The 13,509-nt window shown below is 50.3% G+C and overlaps 1 protein-coding gene across 2 annotated transcripts in view; it reads left to right on the top strand.

The window, feature by feature from the left end:
- The first annotated feature begins 298 nt into the window (after positions 1–298).
- MFHAS1 (malignant fibrous histiocytoma amplified sequence 1) overlaps positions 299–13,509 on the top strand; it is a 97,150-nt gene continuing 83,939 nt past the window's right edge. The window contains exon 1 of one of the 2 annotated variants that reach the window (XR_004282143.1): positions 299–3,461. Coding sequence is in view for 1 of the 2 variants with exons in the window: in XM_032328800.1 (XP_032184691.1) it covers positions 464–3,461 (2,998 nt within the window). In the remaining variant the exon portion in view is untranslated. The remainder of the gene's footprint in view (positions 3,462–13,509) is intronic. The other variant, XM_032328800.1, reaches the window with a different exon arrangement.

The raw sequence follows: 13,509 nt of genomic DNA, 5'->3' as shown, positions 1-13,509 counted from the left end.
TCCCGGGGCTCACGGAGGCGACGAGGCTGCCGGCCGCGGGGCCGCGGCGGCGAGGGTAGCGGGGCCGGAGTGGGCACCGAGGCGCCGCCGCGAGGCGGGGAGAGCGGGAGGAGGAGCCGCAGGCATCCTCCGCGGCGCGGCGGGCGGCGGCCCTGCTGCTGCCCCGGCGCGCCCATGGCCCGGGAGCAAGGAGAATGCGAGCTGCACTGCCCGCCGGCCGCCGCCGCCGCCGCCGCCTCCCTCCGCGCCGCGCGCCCGGCGCCCCCCGGAGCTGCTCGCGTCGCCGCCGCCCCCCAGCTGCGGGCGCCCGGCCGCTGGCTGCGCTAGGACCCCCGGCCGCCGCTCGCCGAGGGCCGGTGCGGAGAGAGGAGCGAGAGGGCCCGGGAGCCTGGCGCCCGGCCGGGCGCAGCGCGGCATGTAGCTGCGGGCGCCCGCGTGAGGCTGCCGGCCCGGGGCCCCTGCCATGGCTGCGAAGGACAGCGGGAACCTGAAGACGGTGAGGCTGTGGCGGGACGCCGCCCTGCGCGCCAGGAAGCTGCGGAGCAACCTGCGCCAGCTCACCCTCAGCGCGGCCGGGGGCTGCCCGGGGGCGGGCGCCGAGCAGCTCGACTCCCCCGACGCCCCCCAGCTCGTGCTGCCGGCCAACATCGGGGACATTGAGGTGCTGAACCTGGGCAACAACGGCCTGGAGGAGGTGCCCGACGGGCTGGGCTCGGCGCTGGGCAGCCTGCGCGTCCTGGTGCTGCGCAGAAACCGCTTCGCCCGGCTGCCCCCGGCCGTGGCCGAGCTGGGCCACCACCTCACCGAGCTGGACGTGAGCCACAACCGGCTGACCGCCCTGGGCGCGGAGGTGGTGAGCGCCCTGCGGGAGCTGCGCAAGCTCAACCTCAGCCACAACCAGCTGCCCGCCCTGCCCGCCCAGCTGGGGACCCTGGCCCACCTGGAGGAGCTGGATGTCAGCTTCAACCGGCTGGCACACCTGCCCGACTCCCTCTCCTGCCTCTTGCGCCTGCGCACCCTCGACGTGGACCACAACCAGCTCACGGCTTTCCCCCGGCAGCTGCTGCAGCTGGCGGCCCTGGAGGAGCTGGATGTGTCCAGCAACCGGCTGCGGGGCCTACCTGAGGATATCAGTGCCCTGCGCGCCCTCAAGATCCTCTGGCTGAGTGGGGCCGAGCTTGGCACCCTGCCCAGCGGCTTCTGCGAGCTGGCCGGCCTCGAGAGCCTCATGCTCGACAACAACGGGCTGCACGCTCTGCCCGCCCAGTTCAGCCGCCTGCAGCGGCTCAAAATGCTCAACCTCTCCTCCAACCTCTTCGAGGAGTTCCCTGCCGCGCTGCTGCCCCTGGCTGGGCTGGAGGAGCTCTACCTGAGCCGCAACCAGCTCACCTGCGTGCCGTCGCTCATCTCGGGCCTGGGCCGGCTTCTCACCCTCTGGCTGGATCATAACCGGATCCGCTACCTGCCCGACTCCATTGTGGAACTGACGGGTCTGGAGGAGCTCGTGCTGCAAGGGAACCAGATCGCCGTGCTGCCCGACAACTTCGGCCAGCTCTCCAGGGTGGGCCTGTGGAAGATCAAGGACAACCCGCTGATCCAGCCCCCCTACGAGGTCTGCATGAAGGGGATCCCCTACATTGCAGCCTACCAGAAGGAGCTAGCGCACTCCCAGCCCGCTGTGCAGCCCCGCCTCAAGCTGCTCCTGATGGGCCACAAGGCCGCGGGGAAGACCTTGCTCCGTCACTGTCTCACTGAGGACAGAGTGGAGGGAAACCAGGGAGGAGGGGACAAGGAAAAGAGCTGCCCTGCTGCAGCTCCTTCTGTGAGCAAAGGCATTGAGGTGACCAGCTGGACGGCGGACGCTTCCCGGGGGCTGCGGTTCATTGTGTATGACTTAGCGGGCGATGAAAGCTACGAGGTGATCCAGCCCTTCTTCCTCTCCCCGGGAGCCCTCTACGTGCTGGTGGTGAACCTGGCCACCTATGAGCCCCGCCGCTTTCCCGCCACAGTGGGTTCCTTCTTGCATCGGGTCGGGGCCCGGGTTCCCCATGCCGTGGTGTGCATCGTGGGCACGCACGCAGACTTGTGTGGGGAGCGGGAGCTGGAGGAGAAGTGCCTGGACATTCACCGCCAGATCGCCCTGCAGGAGAAGCACGACGCGGAAGGACTGAGCCGGTTGGCCCAGGTGGTGGACGAGGCCCTGACCCGGGACTTTGAGCTGCGCTCCGCCAGCCCCCACGCTGCCTACTATGGGGTTTCAGACAAGAACCTCCGGCGGCGCAAGGCCCATTTTCAGTACCTGCTCAACCACCGGCTGCAAATCCTGTCTCCGGTGTTGCCCGTCAGCTGCAGAGACCCTCGCCAGTTACAGCGCCTTCGGGACAAGCTGCTCTCCGTAGCTGAGCACCGGGAGATCTTCCCCAATTTACATAGAGTACTGCCTCGATCCTGGCAGGTGCTGGAGGAGCTGCATTTCCAGCCGCCCCAGGCACAGCGGCTGTGGCTCAGCTGGTGGGACTCGGCCCGCCTGGGCCTGCAGGCGGGTCTGACCGAGGACCGGCTACAGAGTGCTCTTTCGTACCTGCACGAGAGCGGCAAGCTGCTCTATTTCGAGGACAGCCCAGCCCTCAAGGAGCACGTCTTCCACAACCTCACCCGCCTCATCGACATCCTCAATGTCTTTTTCCAGAGGGATCCTTCCCTGCTGCTGCACAAGCTGCTCCTGGGCACCAGCGGCGAGGGCGAGGGTGAGGGCGACAGCTCCCCGCTGATGGCGACGCCCACCCCAGGCCAGGAACTTTTGCGGGCCACCCAGCTCCATCATTACGTGGAGGGCTTTCTGCTTCACGGGCTCTTGCCAGCCCATGTCATCCGGTTGCTGCTGAAGCCTCACGTCCAGGCCCAGCAGGACTTGCAGCTGCTGTTGGAGCTGCTGGAGAAGATGGGACTCTGTTACTGCCTCAATAAGCCCAAAGGCAAGCCTCTGAATGGGTCCACGGCTTGGTACAAGTTCCCGTGCTATGTGCAGAACGAGGTACCCCATGCAGAGGCCTGGATTAACGGGACCAACCTGGCCGGGCAGTCTTTCGTGGCCGAGCAGTTGCAGATTGAATACAGTTTCCCCTTCACCTTTCCACCCGGCCTGTTCGCGCGCTATAGCGTCCAGATCAACAGCCACGTGGTGCACAGATCCGACGGGAAACTTCAGATCTTTGCGTATCGGGGGAAGGTTCCGGTGGTGGTCAGTTACAGACCGGCCAAGGGGCTCCTGCAGCCAGACACTCTGTCCATTGCCAGCCACGCGTCGTTACCAAACATATGGACGGCATGGCAAGCCATAACCCCCTTGGTAGAGGAACTGAATGTCCTGCTTCAGGAATGGCCTGGACTGCACTATACCGTGCACATTCTCTGTTCTAAGTGCCTTAAGAGAGGGTCGCCCAATCCACACGCTTTCCCAGGTAAGTGGAGGGAGCGACGTGGCTCTTCTGTGGCAGTGGTTTAAGGTGTGTTCTGTTTTTTTTTTTGGTTTTTTTTTTTTAAGGTTCTTGTGGTTCATTTAATTGATTATTTGTTTAACCTCACAGGTTCCCTGGGAAAGTTCTTTAGGGTAAATTCAAGGTGGCTGAGGGGGTAAGCAAAAGACAGTACATACATGAGCGAGATTAAATTGTCCCCAGGATCACACTCTCCTAATAAAAACCCAGACTTCAAAAGTGGTTTCCGGTCCCACTTTTGGATTTTGGATCTCTTTTTCCCCAGTGAGCCAACCTTTCATGGAAGGAATTTCAGCTGGTTGAACAGAAGATGGGTCGTGTCTGACATGAGCCTCATGCCGAGCCCTGAGGTACTGTGCCTCTTAGACTCGTCTCCAAGGGGAGGCTTTCGGCTGGAGATGTCATTTTCACCATCTTTTGTTTGGATTCAGTGTAATCGTAACGTAAAGATTATTGCTCATTTTTTCTTAGGAAATTCTAGAGAAGAATGTTTTGTAATCAGGTGAATGTTGGATTAGGAAGGACCAGAATTTCAGTCTGAAATGCGTGACTAAGTGCTAAGATCACTGTTACCCAGCACACTGGCAGGCAGGGAGGACGGATTACTGAAATCTCCGAGGGGAGTTTTCTGGGTATTTCCTGCCAATTTCGTGCTTTATAGAGGTCTAAAGGTTTGCTTTTTTGCTGAGTCGTAGAGAGTGGAGCTCTTTGGTAATATTTGGTTGGAGATGGAAGGGACAAAAAGCTGACAAGAGGTGTGTGTGTGTGTGTGTGTGTGTGTATGTGTGTGTTTTCCTTTTTCTCTTTTGGGGAATGTTTTGCCACAGACTTTTTTTCTGTTTTACTTTCTTAAACCATGATAGGTGAGTGGAAGAACTCCAGGACTTGTAGTCTGGAATTTTCGGAGCTTGGTTAATTGATATCCTGAGTCTTTAGTTGGGAATGTGTCCATTTTTCACACTGGAGCATTCTTTAAACAACTCTGATTTTGTGGGTGTAGGCATCGTTAACAACATTCCAAGTGACCTGAGGACAAACCCGCATGATAGCATCATAGCCAGTTTCTCCCCTCAGTTCCCACCCTCAGGGAGCAGAGCCGTGCTGAAATGCAAGACTGCAGGCCACTCAGATCTTTGTCCTAGTCTGAATGCAACTCGTAATAGTATCAGGAAGCAACTGGACACCTGTATTTCCAAGGGTAACATCTTCCTGTTGCCCTAGATCTAGACGGGGTTTAATTCTCCAGCTTGAAAAAAGCCACCTTATTCAGTTACCAGTCCATTGAGCTGTCCTTTGTGAGTGATTATCTGGTGTCTTGTCATTGTCCCTGACACGGTAGACTCTTTAGTCTGTCTTATATTTGCCTTTGTATCTTTCTCACAGAAGCAAATACTTCTTTATTGTGTTACTAGATTGAATAAAGTGGTGAAGAGTTACATAGTCACAGAGTTGCTTAGTGAAGGAGCTACCTAAAGCTGATTCCTAATGTAAAGATGGAGCATTAATAAATCTGCTATTATCAACAAAGGGAAAGACCCAGATTATTGGACAAGTGAAGATCTGTGTAGGGGAATTCCAGGAACTTTGAGGAGTTAATCATGAGGCCGGATTTTTTTTCCCCTCTAAACTCATCTCTTTATTTTTTATTTTTAACAGTCATGAGTTTCACCAACAAGCATGTGCCATGCTATGGACCCTGAGAGTCCATTATCTTGCTATTGTTTTGCCTGTTTGCCTTTCAAAGGAGGCACACCTGGTTTGCAATCTAGGCTATAAGGAAAGGATGATTTTTCTCAATGTAGAAAAAAACCAACAAACCATAAATGGTTGAAAATTATTGAATTATCTTGTCTATTGAGTAAGAATAAGTCATTAGGTGTTTTGGTAACAAAGACTGTGCATTTCTGTCTTATTTGTGGTCGGAGAACCAAGTTATCTTTTTTTTTTGCTTTGTTTAGGATTATATTTCTTTGAAAACTAGCAAAGGGCACAGAGTAGTGGGAAAAAGATGATATGGTACCTTATGGTACATTCATGACATTAAGAAGACAGGGAGGTAGCTGTATGGTGACAGACTTAGCATCGCAATCATTTTGCGATATACACAGATCCTTATGTTATTTATCTGAAACTAATATTATATGTTAAATACACTTCAATTTAAAAAAATGAGTAACAGAAGATGGGAAAAAAACATATTTTCCTCTTTCAGATTGTTCTGTAGCAGCCATCATTTGATAGTATTTATCACAATTCTGAACAACTTGGGAAGAGCTAAAATAATAAACTAGAAGGCAATGTACAAGCAGAATTATAATGTTGAGTGTTCCGTTAGGGCATCCATGTAAAAATACGTTTGAGTCCCAGGGTCATTAAAATAGATTTTCACTCAGCAGAAACCTTTGAATCTATTGGTAGACTTTTTGTCTTTTTAAGAGGTCATTTTGTATTTTAGAGACATTGAAACAATTTGTTACTTAGTTTTACATTCAATTAAAGTATCAAGATCCTTTGTAAACTATTTTTTTAAAGGATTTTATATATTTGTTTGAGAGAGAGACAGAGCACATGGCCACAGGGGGAGGGACAGAGGGAAAGGGACAAGCAGACTCCCTGATGAGCAGAGTTCCCAATGTGGGACTCAATCCCAGGACCCGGAGGTCATGACCTGAGCTGAAGTCCAATGCTGAACTGACTGAGCCACCCAGGTCCCCCTCCCCTGTAAACTCAATAATTTTAGATATGATGACATAAAATCGAAGGAGAATGTTTTGTGGGCCATTTATTTTGTGTATGTGTGGCAATTTTAAGTTATTAGTTTTTAAAATAGGTGCTTTTTCATAGAAATGACTTGAGCAGACAACTGTCAGAGAAATTTGAGACCCATTAAAATAAAGTTTACTGGCGGAAAAATTCATTTATTTTTTCCCAGTGGTGAAAAAGTGGATTTTTAATTTTTTCACCTTTAAGACATTAAAATAAGAATCAATAGCAAATTACTGTCTCCCTTGATTTTATACAGAAGATATGGAAAATTGCATTACTATCTTTTAAAGGTGTTTTGGGGGGTGGGAGGGTGAAGGGCCTGATTGGTCCTGTTCAGTGTTGAAACTAAAAGGAAACAGAAGGATAGTTGACACTATCCTTTCTGGCCTGAGCTGCGCTCATGCATTTGGCCTAGAGAGACATAATGCTGGATTTCTTTTTCCTGATTTCAGTTTACAATGTGATGTTTTAAAAACTCCTCAGCCAACGACCACTTGGTTTTAAAAGTTCTAGTGAGAGGCGCTTTCGGCTCGATCACGATCCCAGGGTCCTGGGATCGAGCCTCTGAGTCAGGCTCCCTGCTCAGCGAGGAGTCTGCTTCTCCCTCTCCCTCTGCCCCTCCCGCCCCGCTCTTGCTCTCTCTTGTCTCTCAAATAAATAGGTAAGTAAATAAATAAATAATCTTAAAAAAAAAAAAAGTTCTAGTGAAAAAAGATCTCCTCATGTTGTTAGAGAGATGACCTCCTTAATCTGGTTTAAGCCGGAAGGGTTGTGCAACAGAGATGCTTTTGGAAACTCGGAAGAGGTTAGAGTGTCGGTGTGTGTTTGCCTGCTTTCTCCAGGTACCGACCTCCTGTTAGCTTCTGCCAGCCAGGTGTCCTCCTCCGTACTTGGTAGGGTACATTTCTTTCTTTCGGTGCTTTTGTTCTTTTCTGCCAATAGGGCATCTAGAGCAGGAGAGCTGAATACCCCTGAGGTTGCATGATGTGTGGCATACTGAGTCCGATGTGGAAGCTAGGATATAGGTCCTAGCAAGACGCCTGTCTTTCGAAAATTCCATTCAAGGGATGGAATGGAGGAGGGGTGTGTGTGTGTGTGTGTGTGTGTGTGTGTGTGTTGTGTGTGTGTGTGTGTGTGTATGTGTGTTTAAGATTTTATTTGTTTATTTGACAGACAGAGATCACAAGTAGTCAGGCAGACAGAGAGAGAGGAGGAAGCAGGCTTCCCACTGAGCAGAGAGCCTGATGTGGGGCTCAATCCCAGGACCCTAGGATCATGACCTGAGCTGAAGGCAGAGGCTTTAACCCACTGAGCCACCCAGGCGCCCCAAGGAGGTGTATTTTTCAATTGGAAGAGTGGGTCTTAGTGAGTTGAACTTGGCTTGCATGTGATTTTTCACTAAATATCCTACTCTCCGAATCTTTAAAGGTCATTTTTAGGAACAATTAGGAAAAGCCGCCCAAAACAGTAGACAGATAATTAGCATACAGTTGCTGTTATATTTGGTCTCTTTCCTTCACTCAGTGACTCGGAGCCTTCCCCTGTCTCCTGAGTGCCTTTCGCCCTTGTTCCATTTCTTGTGCACTGTGTATACCTCTGAGGCATTCAGCATCCTTGCCTTGCTCTGTTGGGGGTTTCTGGATGTCACACTATCTCTTTGATTAGGTTGTTCGCTGGCTTCCTCAGAGCAGGAGGCCTGCCTGAGGCTTTGTGGCTTTTGTAAGAGCTCAGATGTTTGCTGAATGATTGTTTGGTCTTTTATGAGAAATACCTTTTTTTTTTCCTTTGTTATTCACATTCTCTGTCAAATTCCCAGGTGGCCCAGGAATGATCATCTCGCTTTGTCCTGTGTCCCAACTTCCCTCTTCCACCCCAGAGGACACCAAGTGTCCCTCTGGTGTGCCCATTGTGTGTGTGTATTACTGGCCTTTCCCCTGAATGGGCCCTTCATTTTGACCACTGAAGCAAAGGAGAATTCTTGCCTTATTATAGCTCAGTTTTAGAGTTCCTGGAATTTGAGCATGACCTAGTTGTTTGGTTTGAATTAGTCATTGTTTTTAATTTCACAAAGGTTATTAAGTATCTTTTTTGGTTTAGCTTTATTAACACGGATGCCTCTTGGCTTTTATTTTGTGAGCAGTGCTCTTTGAACTCTCGTGGGCTTTGTTTCATATAAAAATCAAAACCTTCATCATGCTCCGGGAGAAAGAACTACGGGGCAACATAGAATTCAAAGACTTGAAAAGTCTTTGGAGTATTTAAATTATTTTAAGTATTAGGTGCCTCTTCTTTAAACTCTCGAATAGAATCCCAAGCCCATCTCTGCACAAGGAGTTTAGAATTAACTTCAAGAAAGTAGTTCCTATTCGTCAGCCCGTGTTTCACGTCCTGTTCTGATCCGCGCTCACCTTACCTCCCGTAAACCTCACTTGTTTTTGTTCTTAATCACATACTTCACTTTACCACCTAAAATGCTGTTTGGGGGATTAGGTGAGAAAATGTGTTGAGGAAAAGTGGTTTTCTGTGTCTTGGAAGAAGTGGGGCGGGGCCTGGGCCTTCTGCTCTGCAGTATAGGAGAGGGGTGCAAGGCTGCTATTGGGGTGAACACTTCTGGATGCTTTCTCCATTCACCCATGAACTTCCTTCTCTCCATGGGAGCCTGTTTTTTTTGGGGGGGGAGGGGTGCTTCTTTAGATGAAGGACATGGTCATCCATCATGGACAGTCCTTTAAAAAAAAAAAAAAAAGGCCAGGGCAGGTGTGGACCTCCTCTCTTGGGCTCACTCTCCTGCAGCCCTGCACTCCTGTGCCTTGGGGTGGAGAGAAGAGTTCTTTGTGTTTCCGGGCTCCGTGGAAAGGGCACTGGGTCGGGTCTGCTTGGGGCAGGCCCCACCAGCTCTCTGCTCTCCCTGGTTCAGCAGCTCTGATTACAAAACCAGGGGCTGGGCCATCAGACTTACAGTCCTCTGGGGGCTGGCTACCTTTGCATTAGTGGGTTAGGAGGACGGGGCCCCATTCTGACCCACATTCCCCAGTTCTGTTCTAGCATTAAAGAAGCTGCCCTCTGATCCCCGGTTGGCTTCTGATGTCTGCACAACTGTAGCACCCAGAGCCATCCACAGGCATCTCAGACCACCACAGAGCACGCGTAGTGACATTTTCCTCAAAGACTGTCCCACGTAAGGTATGGCGGTATGATTCTGTGGTTACATCCTTCCTCCGAGTCCTGACGTTCCCTGTGATGGCCCAGTACTCCTGGACAGTGCGTGGCACAGGGCTCAGAAGCTTGGATGGGGGAAGCGGGTGGGCTCAGTAGAGATTGGTTATTTTTAAAGAACTCAAGAAATTCTAGTGTTTCTTAATTGATTCCTCGGCAAAGAGCTTTTTTGGGTTGTTTATAAGGTTCTTCACCTTAACGTGTGTATTTTAAGGTAAACGTATGTAAGTTGCTCATGTGATTTTCCTGGTTCCTCCATTCCTGCCTCCTCTATGGGTCTCCTAGCTCCGACAGACATGGCGGAGGGGTGGGCAAAGGAGCAGCTGGCTGGGAGGTCAAGGTGAATGAAGGGGCAGGAGCTGCTGTCGAAAAGCCCTCTTCCCCTGATCTCACATTTGCTCTCCTCCAGGAGTCAGTCAGTGAGCTCTGCCACCGCCCTGCAGCCCCCCACTTCTCCACAGCCTTCTCCCCAACCCTCCTTGACTCTGTCCCCCAGAGAGACCGAGTGTAGGTGAGGAGAGTGACGGGGCGCTGGTGGTGGTCCCGGGGAGAGGCTCTCCCTGCTTTGTGCCAGCCGTTCTCCTTCTCCCCCATGCTGTCGCTTTCCAGAAGCTCCGCACGGAGTTGGGGTTGCAGGTTGGAGTTCATGGAAGCCGGAGGAGTTACAGGCTGTCGCGAATGCAGACGCGTGTCCTGCCTGTGCCCTGGGTGACGGAGAACAGCCCCCAGACACCACGGCCAGCCAGCCTGACTTCTTTGAGGAGAGGCAGGAGGAACATTTTTTAGTTATTTTTATTTTTGGCACTGGAGGCTTGAAGACATTTTCTCATTTTTCCTTTCTCAGCACGATCTCTTAGCTGCCCATGCTGGCGCTTGGTTTCTTAAGGAGTGCATTAGTGAAAAGCCATCAACAGACTTTTTTTCTCTTTAGCCTGGTCATTTAGAGATGGCGAAGAGCACGGGATGAGGAGGAAGGCGGGAGTGGGGGAGAAGGGGCAGGAGGGGGGGCCCGGGACACCGCTGGGCAGTGGCCATGGCTTCCAGAGGGCCTGGTGGGCCTGGAGGCCGTTCCACTCCCTTCAGGAAGGAACTGCTTGCTCTAGACAGCAGCCCCGGGCACCCGGGCTGTTCCAGCTCTTTCCGTTGCTTTTGCAGCTCTGTGCACAAGGGCACTTGGGAGGAGCACAAGGAGGAGAGGAAAGTTGGGGTCGTCAGATCGCTCTTTGGAGGTTCTTGTTTCCTGTGGGTCATTCTGCCTTTTGAGTGGCATGGCTTACTGCTCCTTTCTCTTCCTCTAACTCCTCCTTTGTTATTATTTAAATTTTTAAAATTATTTATTTATTTAAGAGAGAGAGCACAAAGAGGGTGAGAGGCAGACAGAGGGAGAAGGAGATTCCCCGCTGAGCAAGGAGCCCGACGTAGGACTCGATCCCAGGACCCCGAGATCCCGACCCGAGCTGAAGGCAGCTGCTCGACCACCTGAGCCACCCAGACGTCCCAACCCTCCTCCTTTTTTAAATCAATATCCATATGACAGGAAATTAACTCTTTTTAAATAAACAATTCCTTTTTTCCCCAAGATTTTTATCAATTTTTTTGTCACAGAGGGAGAGAGCCCACAAGCAGGGGGAGCGGCAGGCTGAGGGAGAACCAGGCTCCCGACGGAGCAGGGAGCCCTATGATGTGATGTGGGACTCGATCCCAGGACTCTGGGATCATGACCAGAGCCGAAGGCAGATGCGTAACCCACTGAGATGCCCAGACGCCCTTAAGTAAACGATTCCATGGCATTTAGTGCACTCATTGTCAGGGCCCCCACACCTCAAGTCAAGAGCGTCTTGAGACGAGCAGGGGAGGCTGCTGGCTTCCTTTCTGGGGCAAAGGGACTGGAAAAGTCTCTCACCAGGCTCTTTGTGGCAACTTTCCTTCGGAAGCATGACTTGAGAAGAATAGGGCTTTTTATGCTGGGCCTTAAGATGCCATGTTGTTGAACATCTTTTAATATGGCTGCAGTGACCATCCTCTTACTTGGTGTCGATGAGAGGATAGAGAGAAGCTTGTGGGCCTTCCAGTCTGTTCTGTGGCATTTTGATTTAATGGGGGGGCTGACTGTGAAGGTCACATAGAAGAGAAGCACGTATAAGTACTGTGTAATCACTTGTCTTCTGTGCAGTGCTGTTTTTCTACTCTTTCTTTCTTTTTTTTTTTTTAAAGATTTTATTTTTATTTATTTGACAGAGATCACAAGAAGGCAGAGAGGCAGGTAGAGAGAGAGGGGGAACCAGGCTCCCTGCTGAGCAGAGAGCCTGATGTGGGGCTCGATCCCAGAACCCTGGGATCATGACCTGAGCCAAAGGTAGACACTTAACCAACTGAGCCACCCAGGTACCCCGCAGTGCTGTTTTCCTACAAAAATGTTGAGTAGAACTCTGGAAGGATTGACAAGACCATAGGCAGGAGAGTTAAGGGGATGGACTTGCATTGAAACAAAATTAGGTTATTACCAGATTAGACAGACAAGTGTACCATAAGTTTATTAGCCGGATTCTGTCATTAATCACTGGAATGCCTGCTGTATGCAGAAGTCTGTACTGAACTAGGAGTTGGAAGAGAATAAAATAAAAAAAGATATATGGTCTAGGAAGCTGAATTGGGATTTGGGTTGATTTAATTTTTGATTTTTATATATAGGGAATTTGACTACATATGGAGAAATTCATTTGCAGGTTTGAATCATTACTCAAAAAGAAAACCTGGCTTTTGATTTTTTCCTGGAAAAAAAAAATGTGATTGTACTGAGAAAAGTCAGCTACCACTTCGAATTTGCTTGATGTAGAATAGTAGGTGCAAAGTGGTGCCCAAGCCATTCTCTTCCATTGATTTTCAGTCTGGATCATTTGTTTGCAAGAAATCTCAGGCAGATCTTGGAGAGAAATCTTGAAGAAAATGCACTGGAGGTGAGGCTTTCTAAAAATTTTGAAAACAAATCTGCTTTTCTGAGGAGGAAAGTGCCTTCTGCTCAGGAGACTTTACATTTCTTAGAACCCTTTATGGGGTTCAATCCCTCCTGAGAGGGATTGAAGTGATCAGTCATTTCTGACACCAAAGATTTATGAACACCACGTCCAAAGACAGTACAAATTAAATTGGATGCTGTTGTAATAAAAAATATATGGCTGCTGCTTATAGGTTTCTTTGTTGAAGGAAGTGTTGCGGAGGTGGCGTTCTGTTCTTAGCATGTTAAATGTTGATAGAATTAAAGAGTTAATTTTCTTAGATCCTCCCCACCCTGGAAATGAGGAGTTTGTCTTAGTACGGCATCACAGTAGTCGTGAATTTGAGTGTCCCAGAACAAGCCTCTTTCTTGACTTTATTTTTTTCTTTCCTTTTTTTTTTTTTTTTTGAAAAGAGAGTTTTAAAAAAAAGTAATAGGGAGAGAAAATAATAAAATCAGGAAAAAAAAAGGTATTTTCCCACAAACTGTTGTTTGACTTAGCAACTTTTTTGTAGTTTCAGTATGATTTTTATTTTTCATGCCATAAAGGCTGTGATTGTATTAATCATCACTCCAGGCTTTCTAAGGGTGTAGGCTTGGGAAGACTCTGGGAGTCAGAAACACTGTTGAGTTCTCACCGTGGTGGAGAGACAGTGCTAAGTGCTCCTTAGGGATGATCTCGTTTAATCCTCCCAGCAATGCTGGGGAGGTATTATCACCGTCCTTGTGTTCAGGTGGAGATACTGAGCTTTAGAAAGTTAAGGGACTGTCCCTGAGTGACAGCGCCCTGAGATTGCAGCCCTGATCCTCTGCTCCTACCCACTGTCCTGCTCTGTCCCTGCTTCTTACGTGTGCGACTCCCTCCATGTTCATTTTGTAGCACTGAATGCTGGGCTGGGGGGGGTGGTCTGCTAATGCAGGGGACCCACCCACTTGGAGATCAGCAAGGTCCCAGTTAGGTGCTGGGGGGGGGAATGGGGTCCCAGAGAGGTTCCTGGAAGGACCACAGTGCAGCTGAGCATTAAAGGGTGATTT

Source organism: Mustela erminea, chromosome 21 (genome assembly GCF_009829155.1).
Source record: "Mustela erminea isolate mMusErm1 chromosome 21, mMusErm1.Pri, whole genome shotgun sequence".
In the NCBI taxonomy this organism is placed as follows: Eukaryota; Metazoa; Chordata; class Mammalia; order Carnivora; family Mustelidae; genus Mustela; species Mustela erminea.
This window is presented reverse-complemented; position numbering and strand designations above follow the sequence as displayed.